We start from the raw sequence: 18,162 nt of genomic DNA, 5'->3' as shown, positions 1-18,162 counted from the left end.
CAGCGTGCTCACATGCTGAGCACAGAATTGGTTGACCACATGTATCTAAATGTCACTAACTACAAAGTTTTACCAAATGGAAATGTGATGTTTTATTTCCATGTTGTGAACACGTGAAAAGATACATAGTTAATTGGCAAAGAGTAAAATGCTGTGTAAGTTCTTAAAAAAAACCAAAACCAAATAATTAAAAGTAGGACCAAGATGCCAACAGTGTTTTCAAGAATTGGGAAAATGTCAGTTATTAATTATTTTGAGAGCTAAACATCATGTGGGCGTTTATAAGCACTATCTAAAAAGTGAGAAGCATTGAAAAGTTTGTATGGCAGCCCTGAGTTCAAATACACTTGCTAGAGCGCTGCTGAATAACAAAATACAGGTTGGTGAGCAATATAGAAATGATGACGTTTTATTGAGTGGTGTGGATTGTTACTTCGGTTGATTTGATTTTTATCCTGTAAGGAAATTAAAGCTCAAGCACTTCCAAACTTGGTTATATTTCTAAAGATCATCTTTGCCTGCTAGCTTTTGCCTAGAAACTCACCCGAAGATGTCAGCCATTGAAACCATTTCATGTGGAAGCATTGCTAAGTAAATTCACTAAATGCCTATTCATCCCAGTAAGATGGAGAATCACTGGAGCAGCAAATGTGAAAATCTGCACTGCTTACTATACAGAAAGCAGTTTTCTGAGTTTGCCAAATTGAGATGCAGAGTCTGACCCTGGGAAGTGTTGCAACTGCATGGAAGGAGGCTCTTGGGCTCCTACTGCCTGGTCCGTCAGGCTGGGTGATAGGCAGGTACTTCATTTGGCCTGGATAACACAGTGAGATGATGAAGATAGTTTACTGGGCTGATAACATTTCCAAGTTGCTGCAGCCTGACCCCAGAAGTTAAACACTTTTTATACAGGACTCTCATTTAACTTGGTTTCCTGTAGCTTATAATAATGAAACACTTTCAAGATATAGTACTATTGACAGCTGGTTTATCTTTAGATTTTCTGCCATCAACTCCATTACAGACCATTGCCTAAATGGTATTGTATCTATAATGTTGTGGTTTTGAATGCAGCTCAGGAGATGAGGATCTCTTTAATATGATTTATTCAGTTTTCCTAAATATGCTGACCTAGATAAATAGAGAAGGGTTTTGCTCCGTTGTTAAAGAAATAACAGACCACAAACGCTGTCAAGCATAAATACATTCTTGGACCTGTCAGCTGAAATTTTGAAAACACTGGTGTCAGGTTGCCAGTCATAGTAATTGGAATTAACCTTCTAAATTCCTTTGTTCCTGTTAATTATATTGGCATTTTGACATCCAAATGCTCTTGCTTTATGCATTCCAATCCTGGCCTCTTCTCTATTACAAGTATAAAAACAAAAAAATGTCAAAAGATACTTCAACAAATTCCCTAGGAAAGATCTAGCAAAGCGCATGTATAATGGGACTGTGAATGCAGTCATCTCACAGCTGGATTTTTAAAAAGTGCTGAGCAGTATTACTTAATACATACTCTATTACAATGCTTAAAACGTGTCCAGAGTTGACAGGAAGTTCATTAAGATGTAATAAAGCTGTGCTTCCTTCCAAGTACAGTTCCTGAGCAGAGGGAGGCAGTGAAGTTTTACAGCAGGATGGAGGTTTTTTCAACAGCTGCCTCCCTCAAAGAGTCTGCAGATGATCCCCAAATAAGAACAAGGAGCATACAAATTACTCTAGGCATAGTAGTTTTTGCAGCGTAAGGGAAGGAAAAGGGGTTTGAGAGTGTCTGTTAGTGTTTAGTGGCTGACCCAGCCCTAACACGTGACATTTGTGCATTTTTGTTCTTTCTCTTGCAGGACAAATGAGCAGTTAGTAGCATTCCTGTCCAGATACCGTGACATGAACTTCTTGAAATCACACGGGAGGGACAATGCAAGGTAAGATGGTCCTTTCCTCAGCTTATTTTAACCATGGCATTGAGAGCTTTTGCATAGTGATGGTTTCTTAGCATTATGTGGGTGAAGAAATCCCTCGTCCAGGAAAGAGAAGTGCATTAGGAGGAAATCCTCTCTTGAGGACAGTTGTTTATTGGTCCAGAATGGCTCCTCCCCAGACTCATTTGTCAAAGATGCTTTTGCAGGGAGGGAGACATTATGTAAACTAATGGTTGCTCCTTCCTTGGGGCTTGGCACAGACCCGTGTTTTGGGAGAAGGCAGCGATTGCACCCCATCACAGCACTTCCCTTCATCAGTCGGTCCCAGTCGCGCTGGTGACCGAGACCTGCACCAGCCGGGGTCTGCAGCCCAGCCTTGGGCGAGCAGAGCGCCTCTGCGAGGTGTGGAAGCCTGTACTGGCCTGCACTTGCTGGCAAGGGGAGCATGGTGCCTGGAGGGTTATCGTGTACTGCTACAGTTTTGAAGTCCTTGGATCAGTGTCCCTTTTCATCCACCCTGCGCGGGTGTCAGTGAGAAGAGGATACGCTGTGTATCCCACAACGCATGAGTAGTGCTTACAGCTTTGTGGTTTGAGGGAGCAGCAGGGACCAGACACCACGTTTCCAAAGACTCCAACAACCTCTGCATGTGGAAAGTCTTTCCCATCTGATTACAGCACTCCTTTTTTCCTCTTGATTGTTAGTTTTGCTTTTCCTCTTTATTTCAGATTTTGTACTGTAATAGCAGTCTCATAACTCCATATGCTGAGTCCCAGTGGCTTTGCACCTAAAAATACTGGTTTATTCTGCTTGAGTCACGAGATTGTCTCTTTATTCTGTAAAATGTCGAGTGTACTGTAGGACTGGATTCAGATAGTGTACATAGAGAATGTGATACACCGAGTTGCCGGTTCGGCACAGCAGGTGGGTAAAATAACACACAGGTCTCTCTCACTTCATGGCTTCTCCTGCTCTTGTCACAAGATTTATCAATTCCGTCATGTTCTTCTTTAAATGAAGTCCTCATGAGCATTCATCTTGTCCATGCAGAAATTCTATACAAGGTAGTAAAAAATAACACTGTGAGGAATAATATTTAAATCCGAGTCAAGTTTTCACAGGAGAGTCTCTAGTTTGGGAAATGCAGTGTCAGAGTGATTGGCAGGCTCGGCTCTAGCTGGCAATAGTGATTGACAGCAGAGTTAACGTAGAAAAGGGAAGAAAAATGGCCAGGGAAAAGCAGTCAGTCTCATGCCTTTTTGCTCCTCTGGTGCCCCTGATTCTCCTCAAATTCCCTGAGCTGACTGAGGAAAATAACTAAAGAATTACAATATGCCTGCATCAAGCTGGTTCAAACATGCCAAACTCAGCTGGGCCAGAACAATTTAGATCAATTAAACACATTAATCTGGTATTAATTTAATAATAAAACAAGCTAATGTGCCACTTGTCCTCCCTTCACCGGAATAACAACCCATTTATTAGTTCAGTGGTTCCCTTTGACTGTATAAACAACTAAATACCTTTTAGCCTATTACAGCATGTCACCATGTTTCATTTTTTCTCCTGAATTTCCACCGTAAATTCTCTGTGCATCCGGGAGCATAACGCGGGACACAACTGCAGATTGGTCGTCTCTGTCTGCTGTGGTCGTGTAGTCCCCAGGTCCCGTAAATGCTTCCACTGCTGACCATCGGATGAATGGATCCTTTCACATCTCCCCTGGCAGCTCCCCAAAGTTTCTATCAGGGGAGTGGAGGGGCTCCTCTCCTCCTGCATAGCCCAGACAACTGCAGGGACAGGACTCGAGCCAGCCGCGGAAGCCTCGGAGTAATATTGGCGTTCGGTAAAAATTCATTCCGCTGGTGTCAATAGCTGATTAAAAAGCAGTTAGCGCTCTGTACTGCGGATGGATTTTCAGCTCTACATCCTCCTGTTGGGAGAGAAATTGTATCTAATGTGAAGATCTGTAGCCTGATCTTTCAGTTTTAGTGTTTCAGCAACACAGTTGTGTCTAAACCAGTAGATGTGTGGTTTGCTTGGGACGTCTGACACCCAGTTTCCAGTTGATTTGCATTTTATGCCCAAGGTGTGTAAGCTGTGGTCATTGCCAGTGGGGTTTATCCCTGTAGGTAGAATGATGAAATCTTCTGAGCTGAAATACCTTGTTTAGGCACGGATGGGTGAGATGAGACCGAAGGCCCGTCTTGGCTGTCCCTCATGTCCTGCTGCCTACAGCCCGAGAGCCAAAGAAGAGACAGGCAGTGGTGCTTCCTTACAGGGTTCTGCCAACCTGTGACCTTTGCGTGGGGAATTTCCACAGCAAAATGTTGTGACTTGCTCATTTAAGAGTAAGGGATGATTGTCTTTTTCTGTTAATTTTTCCAGTTACTTTTTAAATTTTGCCATTTGCTTTGCATTGTCACAGACCTGTGGAAAAATATATCCAATGGGGTGAGTGGTTTGGCCAAGGGCTTAGTAAAGATCTAGAAGAGTAGCAACAGCCTCAAGGTTTGGCAACAAATTTATTGGTTTTTTTTTTAAAAAAAAAAAAAGAAAACGAAAGAGAGTTTCAGCTTTTGGAAAGGATTTAGGACACAGGCCAGTCTCCAAGTTATTGGGCAATAGAAAACTCCCTTGGGACATCCTATCTCAAAACAAACTGGAACAGGATTTGGGTTTTTTTTAATAAATGGCTGGTTGAAGCCATGATAAGGGAGAGGACACTGGACTAGCCTGACTGCCGCCTCATGTACAATAATAATTTTGCTGTTCCGAGGTGGTTTTCTCAAAACACATGAACTAATAATACAGGAGCTCAGCATTCAAATATCGCTGAAAGCAATGTATAACCCTTACTCCTATTTTTAATTTAAATTTGACTCCTAAACAATAAGCTTGTCAGTTGTCAATGTCTGCTTTGTAAACAACTGGAAACTCTGAATTTTAAGTCACCATAGTCCCAGGATCATACAAGGAAGAGAGAAAGATCGGAAGTGCCATCTTAAAACCAAAATGCTTATACAGCTCAATTACAATGTACTTTGTATTCAAGCCATGTTCACAATCAGTACATGTTTTACTGCCAAATAAGGAGAGAAACCAGGCTTCCTTTCATAGAGTGAAGTTTTCTTTTAGTTATGCCAAAGTCATTATAATGTGCATCGCTCATTTTCCTTTAGTGGCTTCAGAAAAGGGAATGGCCGTGAAAATGTCTCCTTAACTCAACTGGAGAAGCATTATTTCCGTAGAGAGACGGATGTATGAAATGAAAGTGTGTACAGTGGCTGAAGTCGTTACATATTACTTAGTGGGCAACACATTTTCTCCTCTTTTCAGTGCCTTAGACTATTAAAAGCAAAAGAATAACCCGTTGGTTCTGTAAGCTGTTACAGTTTGGAACGCCCAGAAGATTCGGGGTTTTTGGCAGGAGCAGCGCGTAGGTGATGTGTTGTAAAATATAAAGATGGTCAAATGTGGCATCTTCAACAACAGGCAGGGAAAAGCTTGGATTTTAATGGAAAACTTTCCACACTCATCATTTGGGAAACAGTGTGAACATGCTGTGAAGGCTGGATGCTCTTACATCTTAGAGGAATTGGAGCTCATAGGCAGAATACAAATACCGAAAGAAAAAGCCATTAAATGTTTGTTATGTATCTGAGTTCTTGTGCTGTTTTTTTTTTTCTCCTCCCTAATGCTGCAGATGCGTTGTCCCCTTTCTGGCTCCTGGGTTCCAGATAGTTTTCAAAGCGTTGCCAAACTACACGGCTTTTAGTAAGGAGCATCGTGAGCCCATCCCAGTTCTCAGAGGCTGGAGGGACCTTAACTCCCAAAGGGCCTTCTCCTCTTTCAGCCCAGTTCTGCTGATGTGTTTCTGTGCCATCACCTTTCAGACATACCTTTTTTCCACTGTGGCACGTGCTGTTTGTTCGCGTTCTGTACAGTGAGTAGATGGTGCTTTGGTCCTTGGTTAGAAAATGGACCACATAGTAAATGCTTTTGTGTATTGCATACGAATTGCCCGGTACGTACCCAAATACTAGGAAAAAAAAAAAGAGAAATTATCCCTGCTGTTGGAATAGTTTAACCACTTGGCTCCCACCAGCGCTTGCCTTGTTGCTCATGTGAAATATTTGGTGGTTCATTTGGTTTAAATTTCCCCTCAGCTATACTTTTCTTGTTGATTTTTCTTGAACACTTCAGTGTTCTGAAGCACACAGACTAAGATCTATTTTTTGCTTGTAAGTAGTTCATTCCAACAGTTGCACGTGAACTGTAGTGACTGCAATAGCAACATGCATCTTCTCTGCTAAGAGACGGCACTTAACAATTTTAGACATTACAGCTAACTTTCAAATGTTCCTTATTGCTTTATGCTAAGTGTTAGGGGAGCTATAAAGCCCTTACTGCTTCAGCTTGACAGTTTGCCTCATCGTAGGGCTTTTATTTCTGCTCGGTTTTTCCTAAGTTGTCAATACAAAAAAACCCAAAAAAACGCAGGAGTAGTTTGAAGATGATAGGAAGATGCAGTGAAAACAGCAATATATCTTGACATGGGACAGAACAGGAGTTGTGGAAACAGACATCACTATGCATCTGTCAGCGTTGACTTATTTTTCATGACCATATTTTCAGACCTGTGCTGTGAATTCAGTCCCTGTCCTCCCGAGGGGGACACCCATGCTGTCCTCGCCAAGGTGGTCCCAGGGTGCAGGTTGGCCATCCTTCCGTTCACACGCCCGCCCTGCTCTGCTGCCCCACGAGGTCTGGTGCCCTCACTATAGCAAATCCAGTGAAGACAGAAATCCTTTATGGTGTTGTTGATGTCTGCTTGTGATTGGCTTAGGGGACTGTTAGGATAGTATTGTGTTTATAATATTTTCTTCAGAGAAAGGGAATTAAAAGAAGAATTCTGCTTTTGACCTCATTTGCATTCTGGGTGCTACAGTTTAAACACATCAGAAAGCAGGTTACAATTTTTATTTCTCCCTCTCTTCTCTTCCACCTTTCTTATCTACACTGAGAGCTTTTTCATGGCCTTTTGAAACAGCAGGAATTGTGCATTCTGCACTTTCTGCATGCTGCCTGTCATACCAGGAGGAAATCTTCCTCATCTTGACAGATTAAGTAGGTGCTATTTCTTCATGACATTGTTCCCTGTTTCAAGCTTCAACTCCATTTTGGGAGTGGAGGGTCAGCCCTGAAGCCTTTTGGCACGACAAAAAGAAGTCTTGAGAAACATACTGCAAGATCATATCTTTAGAAAAAGAGATGTTTATCTGGTACAGTATAGACCTTGTACTTAAATAGCCAGTTCTTAATATTTTCAGATTTTTTGAATAGAGTTACTCATGGAAATGGCCTGAAGTCGGTGTTATGTCCTAATCAACTGGAAATCCATCGCATACTCCGTGGAGGACAGGATTTCTGGCCTGCAGCAGGCAGGGAATGAAATGACTCTGCAGGTTTGGGTTTTGTGAACTTGCTTATTACAAAGAATTATTCAGTGACTAGTTTATGGAGATACATTGTAGCCTAGAGATTGCTCACAAATTACTTGTTGCAACTGTTGCACTCAAGATTGTCAAATTATTGTTCTATGATTATACTTGGTCACCTCAATTGCAAGTTATTCTTTATGCTTCCCAACTGAGTGACTCCAGAAAGTGTTTCCAAGGTGGCTGTGCAAACACTGCTGGCAAGAGCCTCTCATATTTCTCATCGATAAAAATATTTACTTGACTTTTCCCACCAAAACTGGCTGACTTCTTCACGCTTTTTCTAGAGGGAATTAAAAGAAGAACAGATAAAGTCCAAGGAATGTGTGGACTTTGTCCACATACATTGAGGAGAACATGAGTGTGGTGCTAGTGGAGGTCCAAGCTCTGCAGGTCCTTGCTTTGACATTGTCTTTCAGCTCATGATGTATTTTTAACTTTTATTCATAGTTCTTACTCTTGTATGATGACTAATGATGATGAGGTGCTGGGAGGTGCACCCTGTTAGCAGTGAAATGTCAATAGGGGATTTTCTAGGCAAGAGGCCAGAAAGAGGAAACATTTAGGAAGAAACCTTTTCACCTTAAAAAATAGATTCTTTCCAGTCAAAAACCTTTTAGTGATGGAAGTTACTGATAAGTAATGTTTAGCAATCTGGTGGCCTGTGATGCTTAAGAAAGTGTTACTCATTCACAGGCTTTGGAAAACAGCAAACTCTGTCTTATATATTGCGTAAGTGAGCATTCAGGAGTGAGGGTCTCTCATAGTTGCTGTGATCTGCAGTGTCACTTGGAGAAAACTGTTCAAAAGGGAAATATTGGATTGTGGTACTTTTGCTGGTATTAAGTAACTGTGCAACAATGTTTATTAGTAGTTAAAACACATCATAGGAAGAGCTGAGTTATCTGTTTATGTGTTGTAGGAGCATGTGCTAAACATCTTACAAATGCTTTATGTGTTATACAATCCAAGAGTGTCATTTGAAATGCGTTTATAAATATTTAAATACACTACAAAATAAGAGGAGTTCCCTAAGCTGGGTTGCAATCGTGAGCTGTCGGGACAGTTACCTATCTATACACAGTGTGGCAGACCACGTGCTGCAGGCGGCAGGCTTTTTTAACAAAGTATAGGAATAACCATCCAGAACCATATAAACCCCAAGGCTGCATCCACGCAGTCCGGGCGCAAACAGCACCTTTCCATGAGTGTGATTGCCTGATTGCTGAGCACAGCTGGCAAGGCGCATTCTCATTAGGCTGTGCTTGCAGCTGTAATCCAGGCTCCCCAAAACTGGAGACTGTTTAGGAAGAGTTAAAATTGTTCTGTGAAATAAGGTAAAATGGTGTGCTTTTTCTTAATCCAAGTCTTATTTTTATTTTGTTTTCTCCTGGCTGACTCTCTCTTCTTATCATCATTATCTCTCTCCTGTTGTTTGTCTTGGATCAGGAGAAAGGTCAGGTGTCTTCGTCTGATGACAATCTCCGTTATGTTTGGGTAGCCGTGCCTTGGTGCAGTGGTACGTGTTTGTCCTGGCCAGCACATCTGCAGAAGAATCACCATTTTTTGCATTTCATTACTGTCTCTGAAGCTTGACATGTCTTCCCAAAATGCACTTTTTTGGTGTTACATTGAACATAACCAGAAACTAATGAAATACAACATTTAGACTAGAAACAAAGCAGTAGGGTCATGCATTTGCTCTCCATCTTCTTATGTTTCTTTTTAGAGCTGTCTGCTGCAAGCATTGCTGGATGGCTAGTCAAGAATCTTTATGAAATGTTTGTAGTGTTGGAAAGGTTTTGACTCCTTGGAAGGACCTGTATGACATGCAAATAGCACCGTTCCCTTTTCCTCAGGCAATATCCAATATGCTTAGAGTAAGTTCTTGCCTCCCTGAGTGCCAAAATTACTATTGCTGGAGCATCAGTCAACCTAGAAGAGAATGTGGAGGGGGTTCATAATTAAAAAGAAATTATTTGCTATGCTAGTGTGTTGTACTGCTTAGATGTAATGACTGCTTGTGAAGCAGCCCCTGTAAGGGTGAGCCATCCGAAAAGTGCCTGCTTTCTGTTCAGGTGTTACTGGTATTTAAAACCTTCATATGATGTTTCTGGGAAGGTTTCAAGAAGGATTAGCGAAAAGATCATCTCTCTTCAGGTCTCCAAAGGCGTTACTCCTCTTCAGTTGGGCTACTCTGCCTTGCTGAAGGATGAATGGTTGGAAAGTGCATTTAATTTTCTTCTAGTAACTTGTATAGGATTTTAGGACTGAGTTTTGTTGTGAAAACACTCATGCTCCCAAGAATTGTCTCACTTAACTCCATATGACAAGATTTACTTGTTCAAGCCATTAGCTCAGAAGAAGTCATAGAACTGTGCACGTATACAAAACAGGACCCTGTCAACTGTTCTGGAAAATATGAAGTGTGATTTGCTGGGACCTTCTCATCTTGAGTGTGGCTATGCTCTTCTAGTATAGCAATACTCTTCTAGTAGTAGCCAAGTTCAGACAATACAGCTGAAGCTGTAGAAATGAGCTTTCTGTTATTACTTGACTTTAAGCTCTATCATGTCATATAGGCTGAGGAAATTCCTAAGTAGAGGGGATTTTGAAATGGTCAGGTGTTTTTCTCTGTTTGGGAGTTTCTATTGCAGTCAGAGAGATTGAAATGGAGCAGAAGAATGATAAATTGGTGGGAATAGTTGAAAGAAATGATTTCATGGCAAAGAACTTTACATTCCTATTTAAATATGGTCAATAAAATTCTATTATTTTCTTAAAATAATTAGCTCAAATGAGCATTTAGTTTTGAGGGAAATAAATAAATGGCCAAACTTTCAGGCACATTAATATTTGATTTGGAGATAACTGCATAAATATTGAATTTGAAGATTACATTCCAGAGCACTGCATTAAAATTGCAAGACTTTTCTATTATCCTTCATAATGGAACATGAAATTAGAAACTTGTTCATGGAAAGAAAAATTTCTCCACTCTCATCTACACATTTTCTGCATGGTTGTGTTAACAGAGGAGCTCTTCTCCTCATGCTGTGAGAAAAGACATAGCTATCACTAGGACATAGACCCTGAAGTCATTTACGGTCCTTTTGAAAATTAACATGCACCATTTCATAACTGCATCTCAGTTCTTTGATTGATGTAGGGCAAAACTTAAACCCAGGAGTTAGCCTGTGGGGTTAACACTCACGTTTCCAGGTGCAGGAGTCCAGAAAGCTTTGGGAGGTGTTGCTTTTATTTCTTTACCTCTTCCTTCAGCTGCATGTGTTTGAGGGCCGGTAAAATATCTTCTTGACTTCCTAATCCTAAAACATTTCTAAGAGCCCTGGTGAGCTCTGCATTGGTCAGGAAGGAAACACAGGTCTTATAGTCCTCCTCACGGTAGGTGCCGCAACTCTTTTTAGCTGGCAGTTCTCACACCCAGGGAGATCTGTGGTCTCCTGGATGTTAGTTAGCATGGTGGTCTGGTGAGCCAGCGTTTATTATTGCTCAGAGCACGTGGGATGTATCCAACACAGCAACTCACCGCTCTGAACAGCGCTCAGCCCCCTTGCAAAGGCGTGTGTTAATTCATGGCTGCCCTACTTCCCTTTCTGGGAAAGAATTCTGAAAATGGAATAACAAATAGAAACCTGGATCAGACAGTCTCAAAACATGTGTGGGCATCCAGTCCAAAGTGTTTTCAAACACAGATTGATTTTTCAGCCTGCTTTTTCTTTTTATATTGGTCTCGAATAATTCATTTCCATAACTTTACAGTTCTGCAGTTGTTCCTCTTATTCATGGTTCAGCAATAACAAAACATTGTTCCCCGTAGACTTGAAAATGGAGCAAACACACTCATTCTACAGCAAAGAGCAGTGCAATCGTATTTCTTCTGAATTAACTATACCCCAGTAGAAAAATTCATGGAAGAATAACATAGGAGAAAATTGGTCATTTTACCTTTATGTACTGTTTGCTGTTTTTCAAGAAGTGTGCCCTTATTTAGAGAAAGAAGCTTGTCACGTAGATGGTGTTTAGTCCCTGTTCGTGTTACGGTTCTTCTGCAGTGGATCATTAAGAGTTAAAGAACATTGCAGATTTTCCTGCCATACAGCTCTGTAACTTGCACAGCTCTGTCTTAGGACAGCAGAAGGTGTAAATGATGTTTAAAAGCAATCTGTTGATCTTTGCCTCCATAACTGAACGTATAAATGATTAATCATTTATTAAACCTCTCTACATTATTTATGAGTAGAACAGAAATATAAACAAGTGACCTTTTTCTCCTTTTTTGTTTGAGAAAGTAGCTTCTTTATTTATAGAGCTGGTGATGATAACAAAATACAAATTAACTTTTAATGACTGCTTTTGCATTCCCTCAGATTTATCAGAAAACAAGGACTGGATCGCCTTTTCCTGGAGTGCGATACCCACATGTGGCGCCTGGGGGACAGGAAGATCCCTGAAGGAATCGCGGTCGATGGAGGGTCAGACTGGTTTCTCCTTAACAGGAAGTTTGTGGAGTATGTCACTTTTTCTAATGACGATCTGGTAACAAAGATGAAGAGGTTTTACTCTTACACCTTGCTGCCTGCTGAGGTATGTGAATTCAGAGCAGTCCCTCTCTGTGTTCAAAACTGCAACGTTGGTGCTTGTCCCAAAGATCAGCGAAGTCAGAGGGGCTGTCACCTGGTTTCAGTGGGCTTTGGCTCATCCCACAGTGGGTAATGAGAATTTTACTCCACGACGAGCAAGTGCTTTAGTGTTAGAAAAACTTTTGCAGTTGTTTAGTTGCTTTGTTTGTTTGTGAGACTTTTTGCAAGGAGTGGCTTTATTTTATACTTTTAAGCCTCTTAATCTGTTCCTGAACAATGAAAAATCCAGCTGCCCTTTGCCTGCAAATTTTTCATCCACAAAGCCTTTGAAGGCTATTAGAGATGGCGAATTGTCTTCATAAGTAGCTTTCCTTGCTATTATCCAGCCCTTTTCTTTAAAAATAAAACCCCTACAAACAAAGGTTTATTGTTCTGTTCAAAACTCGGCTAGAAGGCATAGTCACAAATCATTTAGATCACTCAGGAATTGCTCCGGCTACAAGTGATGCAGAAGGGGAGTGCACACCAGGATGGGTTTGTCTAGTGTGCGGCAGCGTGTCGGGGAGGTGTGTGTTATCGCCAAATAGAGCACGGAGCCTGTGCTACCCCTGCCTCAGCAGGTGCATCTCATCCCTGGCTCACCCAGTTCTGCTCCCAGGGTACGTAGCATGCAGCTATCCCAAGGAAGACCTGGTGACTGCCTTGGAAACGATAACTTCCCTCATCACTAGTGGCCCCTGAACATTTTGAGGGATTGATGAGACCGATCTTGCACCTTTAGATTCATTAACTTGCGGTGGAGCGCAGCGATTGTCATCTTTTGATAGGGGTTTATTATTCCACACACATGTTGAATAATCTTGCTTTCATCCCGTTTCTATTAAAAATCACCTTCTCTCTCCACTCTGATAACCTTTTCATCCATTATCTAGGAGAAATTTCTGTATCATTATAAAAGGACACAGGGCAATGGGTAATTGGGTAGGTTTGGGGTTTTTTTCCCTCTCGCTTGAGTGAGAATGGGTTTAACCAAACAGTTCAAGCATAAAATCCATATTCACTGGGCTGTCATTTAACATTAAAAAGGGTAGGGGGATTATTTGGGGGCCAACAATGCTAATGTTACGCTGGTTATTTATAGGTCTTACTATTGCTGATTTTAAAGAGAAGTCGCTGCTCCAGAAATGATCTCTTACAGGCCTAAATCTGATCACATTCCATAGCTTCTTTCTACAAGGTTTTCTTTGCAAGATACGTAGCTAGTTCCTCAAAATCACACTGCCTTCACCGACCTGTTAACCTGCTGTATGAGTCCCCATTACACGTGATTTATGTAATAGCTGATATTATGATGATATAGTTAGAATAGCCCAATAGGAATGCCTCGCTGCCTTGAGCCAGCAAATAAAGACTTATGATTTCAGATGTAATTGCAGGAGGCAGAATGCCCTTCTGGTGCCTGGGATGAGCTGTGTTTCGGAACAAGGCCGTTCAGCTAGCAATGCATTTTGGAGTGCTGGAGGTAGAGACACACACAGAAGAGCTGCCCGAGACTGTATTTTTTTTTCACAGTAACTGGGGTGGTGGTGAAGGTTTGCGAATTGTCTTAGGAAATAACTTGACACAGATCATTAACTCATTGCTCAGGAAAATAGTCCTAAATCTGTTAGACCAGAGAGTACCTTAAAGAAGAAAAATAATGGGAATTTCTTAGAATTACTCTTACAGCTAAAATAAAAATAAAATAATTGCTTTCACTGATGCCTTTCCTGGAGTCCTTTGGACTCCCAATGCCCAGAGCTGGTCATTGCAGAAATGCAGTTTTTCTGTGCCAGGTTATTGTAGCAAGACCTTGACTGGGTGTTATTACAGTTTGACTGGGTCTATAGTGTGCTGTAATTTTTTCATGCTCTGTGAAATGCGTACGTGTAAAGTGCTTTTCATATACAGCAGAGCAACAGAGCTTGTTAATTCTGTCATTTTGAAAAAAAAATAAGTCGCCTGCCTTAGATTCAGGCCCATGGGCTGAAGTGAAGGAGAAAATGGAAGCCTGAGAAGCTGAATGTACCTGTCTGCTCTGTCTTTCTTGCAGTCCTTCTTTCACACTGTTCTGGAAAATAGCCCGTACTGTGAGTCCATGGTGGATAACAATTTGCGCATCACGAACTGGAACCGTAAACTGGGTTGCAAGTGTCAGTACAAGCACATTGTTGACTGGTGTGGCTGTTCACCTAATGACTTCAAACCAGCAGACTTCCACCGGTTCCAGGTAACTGAAGCAGTCTCTTCCCTGATACCCGCAAAGAAGCTCTTCCCCCTGTGCTGGGCTGTGCAGAGCCCTCTGGCTGCATGGAGAGGAAGCTTTTAGCCCATCAGGCAAGGTGGAGGAAGAGGTGTGAGGAAGCTCTGCTCTTAATTTTGGGAAAATTGGTTCAGGAAAGATTGATTCTCCTGTGCTTTGGCCCTTGAGACTTACTACTGCCTGTCAAGGTCACAAAGAAGCTCTTCAGACTACTTGGCATGAGTAGATCTGCTGTGCTAGAAAGGAGGGAAGCTTGACACATCTCTCGCTGTAGCAGTAGTACTTGGTAGCTCTTGTGAATTTATTGCAAAGGGGTTTTTTTCCAAAGTTCTGTCTTGGGTGGCTTTCATTGTTAAGCACTTTTTTTCAGCTTTGAAAAATGCTTAAAAGTTTATTAGAAGGCCTGCACCTTTATTAGAAGGTTTACACAGCACAAGACAAATCAGTTTTCGGGATTCTGTTCACCAATATGATTGTATTTAAGTTTATCTTGTGGTTTTGGGGGCTTCGATCACTCAGGCTTGGCAGGACTGCCTTAAAAAGTTCAATTGGTTCCTTTGTGATACAGTTTCTTCAAGACAGACTAGAGAGCAAATCCTTGTGCTCAAGGAAACACTCGGTCTGAAGACTGTATCTGGCCTGTGTGTCTTCTATTAAGAATGAACAACCATTTGTTTCAAGGTCACCAGATATGAGATTCCATCCCTGCAGCTCTTTGAGGTTCCCTGCATAAAGCTTGTTTGTTTGGGCTTTGTGTGGGATGGGGAATGTGTTACCCTACAGCACAAAAACGATGACTGCTCCGAAACAGAGATCTTTTCTTTATTGCAATGTGCTGCCTATCAGGCCCTGTTGAAGTCGGGGACACAGGCACTCACTAAAAGAGCAAACAAGACATTATTTAAGAGAGGCTCTGCTGCCCTGAACACCAATCCCAGAAAAGTCTCCAGCACAGAATAAATGGCAAGTCTTAAGAAACCCCTGCCAGCCTGCAGAGACTGACCTGCTCCTGGCTGGGAAAACAATCCACAATGATATTTCAGAAAACAATCAGGTAAACTGAGCTGCAAGGGAAAGTTCAAAATGAGAACAGATGTAAAGGCAACTTCTGACACTTGCCTTCTGAGAGAACCCCTCAGATGAAGACACCAGAAGGCTTGCTCATGGTTCCCACAGAGGCACAAAGCAAGCTGCGGAGGAGGAGATCAGAGCACCCACAGCATCTGCACTCAGAGTAAAACTGAGCATCCTCAAAAGCATTTTTCAACCATCTGGGGCACTTTTGAACTCCTCAGCACCTCAAACCTCATGCTCAAATGTGAGCAAGGCAAAACAAAGGCTTTTTGAAAGCTAATGGTAGTTGAGTAGCATATAAACCTATAATATACCCAAGACTGTGCCAAGTGCAAAGCAAAAAGTCTGTGCGGGACTGATCAGAAGGTAAGAAACCTCAGCCACAAATGGCACCTCTCCCAGAGTCCTCTTACCCCACTGCATAGCAGGAAACCCATAGACACAAAATGCTGCTCTGCCTCTTCTGAGCCCCCATGCCACAGGACACTTTGCTGCCTGCCTGAGCACAGATAACATGTGTGCCAGTGCTGCTCCGTCTCCAGGCTGGCGCGGTGGTTACCCATCCCGCGGCACTTGGAGAACCTTCCAGAGCAAGCCAGCTGAGGGTATGATGGAATTTGCACACCTACAGCTTAGTTGAGTAATTATGTAGTTTTTGCCTGAGTCTTACTGACAAATAGTCACAGAGGTGACCTTTTAAGTCACCTGTGCCCATGGGGTCAACCCGTTCATGTCCTTGTCTCCAACCCATTGCTTAGGACGAAGTGTCATGGCTTGAAACAGGACCTCACTCCGGTGTCTTTTTCTTCTGTATCACCACAGCAGACTGCCAGGCCAACTTTCTTTGCCCGCAAATTTGAAGCTGTAGTGAATCAAGAGATAATTGGCCAGCTGGACTACTACTTGTATGGCAACTACCCCTCCGGCACACCCGGCCTCCGGTCGTACTGGGAGAACGTGTATGATGAGCCCGATGGCATGCACACCCTCAGCGACGTGGCCCTCACCATGTACCACGCGTTCTCCCGCCTGGGCCTGCGGAGAGCCGAGACCTCGTTCCACACTGCTGGAGACAACAGCTGCCGGTCAGTCTGAGCCTGCCTGTCTTTTTCTGGGTATTTCAAGGGGCGCAGGCTGGAGAGCCAAGCGCCAGCGGAGGTTCTTCTACTTGGCTGTGCTGGCTGGAGCGTACCATCACAAACAGGGCCAGGCAGCTGCAAGTGCACAGCACTTATTTCCCAGAGTATTTATGCCCATAATAAAGCATTGGTTATTCAGGGTTGACATTATGTGACCTGTTTGCTGCACTTTTAAGGAGCTCCTCTCCAGTCTGATGAAGGCTGACAGGATCCAGTTGGGCAGTGCTACACCCGCTGCTGCGTTTTCTTGATTAATTTCAGCAAGTGTATTATACCCGCAGCTCCTAAAACCTCCATGTGATTGCAGCAGAGGTCATGTTCACCTCTATTATGCTTACCAAAAGCAGAGGACAGGATTTCAAAATTAATCTGAACACAGTCGGGTTAATGGTCCTTGCTTGTTTGTTCCCCTGGGTGCATATGTGGAGTACAGAGAGCTACTTGCTAGAGCGCAGTTTACCTGCTTGGTACAGCTGTCTGTGCCAAAAAAACTGTTGCAGCTGGTGGGATCTATTAGCGTAAAATAAATAAAATGTATGTATGTGTACATACACATGCATATATATATGTAACACTAATAAAGATTCTTACTCTTTAAAGGGAATCTCCCCTGTATTCTAGGTTCCTTTTTCACCTCTAAGCCTAGCAAGAATTCAGTCTAAAAGGGATTTGAAGGAAGAATTCCTGGAGTTGGCTTCCACAGAAAAGGCTCTTGTCATGGTAGATGTTTGCTTCCTGCAAACACACATGAAGCTGTTTACATTCGAAGCAGAAAGGATTCATCTTTTAAAGTCTTAATTTACAGTCTCTTAATTCCTTCAAAATGTATTTTTCAGTCCCTGTACTTTTTTATCCTAATAGAAAACACATAGAGCCTAAGTCAGCAAATACTGAAGATGGTTCTTGTACTTTGACGGATGGTGTTGGCCCCTCTTGTGTTCTTGAGAGGGAACCAAATGTGCCTTGACCTTCCTACTTAGTCATGGAAGTGCTGAGCAATGTCCCATTTAGAAGGATGTGGCAATAAGTGATCCAGATTCCTATTATGGCTTTGTCAGTAAAGGTTACCAGTGCAAAGCAATAAAAGATCAATAACAATTAGATAGAAATAATCACTAGTGGCATGCCTGCCTTATATGAAATAAAGGCAGACCTAAGGAAGTCCTGGGTCATTTGTCCTGCAGAGTGAAGCCAGCAGAGAGCATGGGAGCTATGTATAAGCAGTGCTGAAATAATTGGACTTTTGTGCTTATTCCTTTTGCCAGTGTCCTGATGATGATTTGTATCAGTAATCAGTTTCATTTCTGAGGAGCTTTTCATTGCACAGGAACTCAAGGTGCTTTTCAATCTTGCTCAGATTATAGATAGGGCAGCCATGTCATTCCCCGCTGACAGCAGCTGTCTGTGGGACAAAGTGCAGCTCCCTTACAGCAGGCTGGAGCCTCATGAAGCAGCACGGGAGGAACTGCAAACAGTGGTATGGGGTGGGGACTTCATTTTCATACCTACCTGAGCCCCCTCTGAACACTGTGAGTCAGCATCCAATTTAAATCACAGAACTGTGGGTAATCCTCAGGGTTATGATTCACATCTCTCCTCTCTTGGTACGGTTGTCTTTTC

At 42.4% G+C, this 18,162-nt stretch overlaps 1 protein-coding gene across 1 annotated transcript in view; it reads left to right on the top strand.

Annotated features, from left to right (window-relative positions):
* XYLT1 (xylosyltransferase I) overlaps nt 1-18,162 on the top strand; it is an 86,431-nt gene that overhangs the window by 51,814 nt on the left and 16,455 nt on the right. The window contains 4 exon segments of the mRNA XM_009878075.1: nt 1,845-1,925; nt 11,815-12,031; nt 14,120-14,296; nt 16,226-16,488. Coding sequence (XP_009876377.1) covers nt 1,845-1,925; nt 11,815-12,031; nt 14,120-14,296; nt 16,226-16,488 — 738 coding nt within the window.

This window comes from Apaloderma vittatum, unplaced genomic scaffold (assembly GCF_000703405.1).
Source record: "Apaloderma vittatum isolate BGI_N311 unplaced genomic scaffold, ASM70340v1 scaffold10411, whole genome shotgun sequence".
Lineage (NCBI taxonomy): Eukaryota > Metazoa > Chordata > Aves > Trogoniformes > Trogonidae > Apaloderma > Apaloderma vittatum.
The sequence above is the reverse complement of the archived record's forward strand: the minus strand, read 5'-3'. Positions and strand labels throughout refer to the sequence as shown.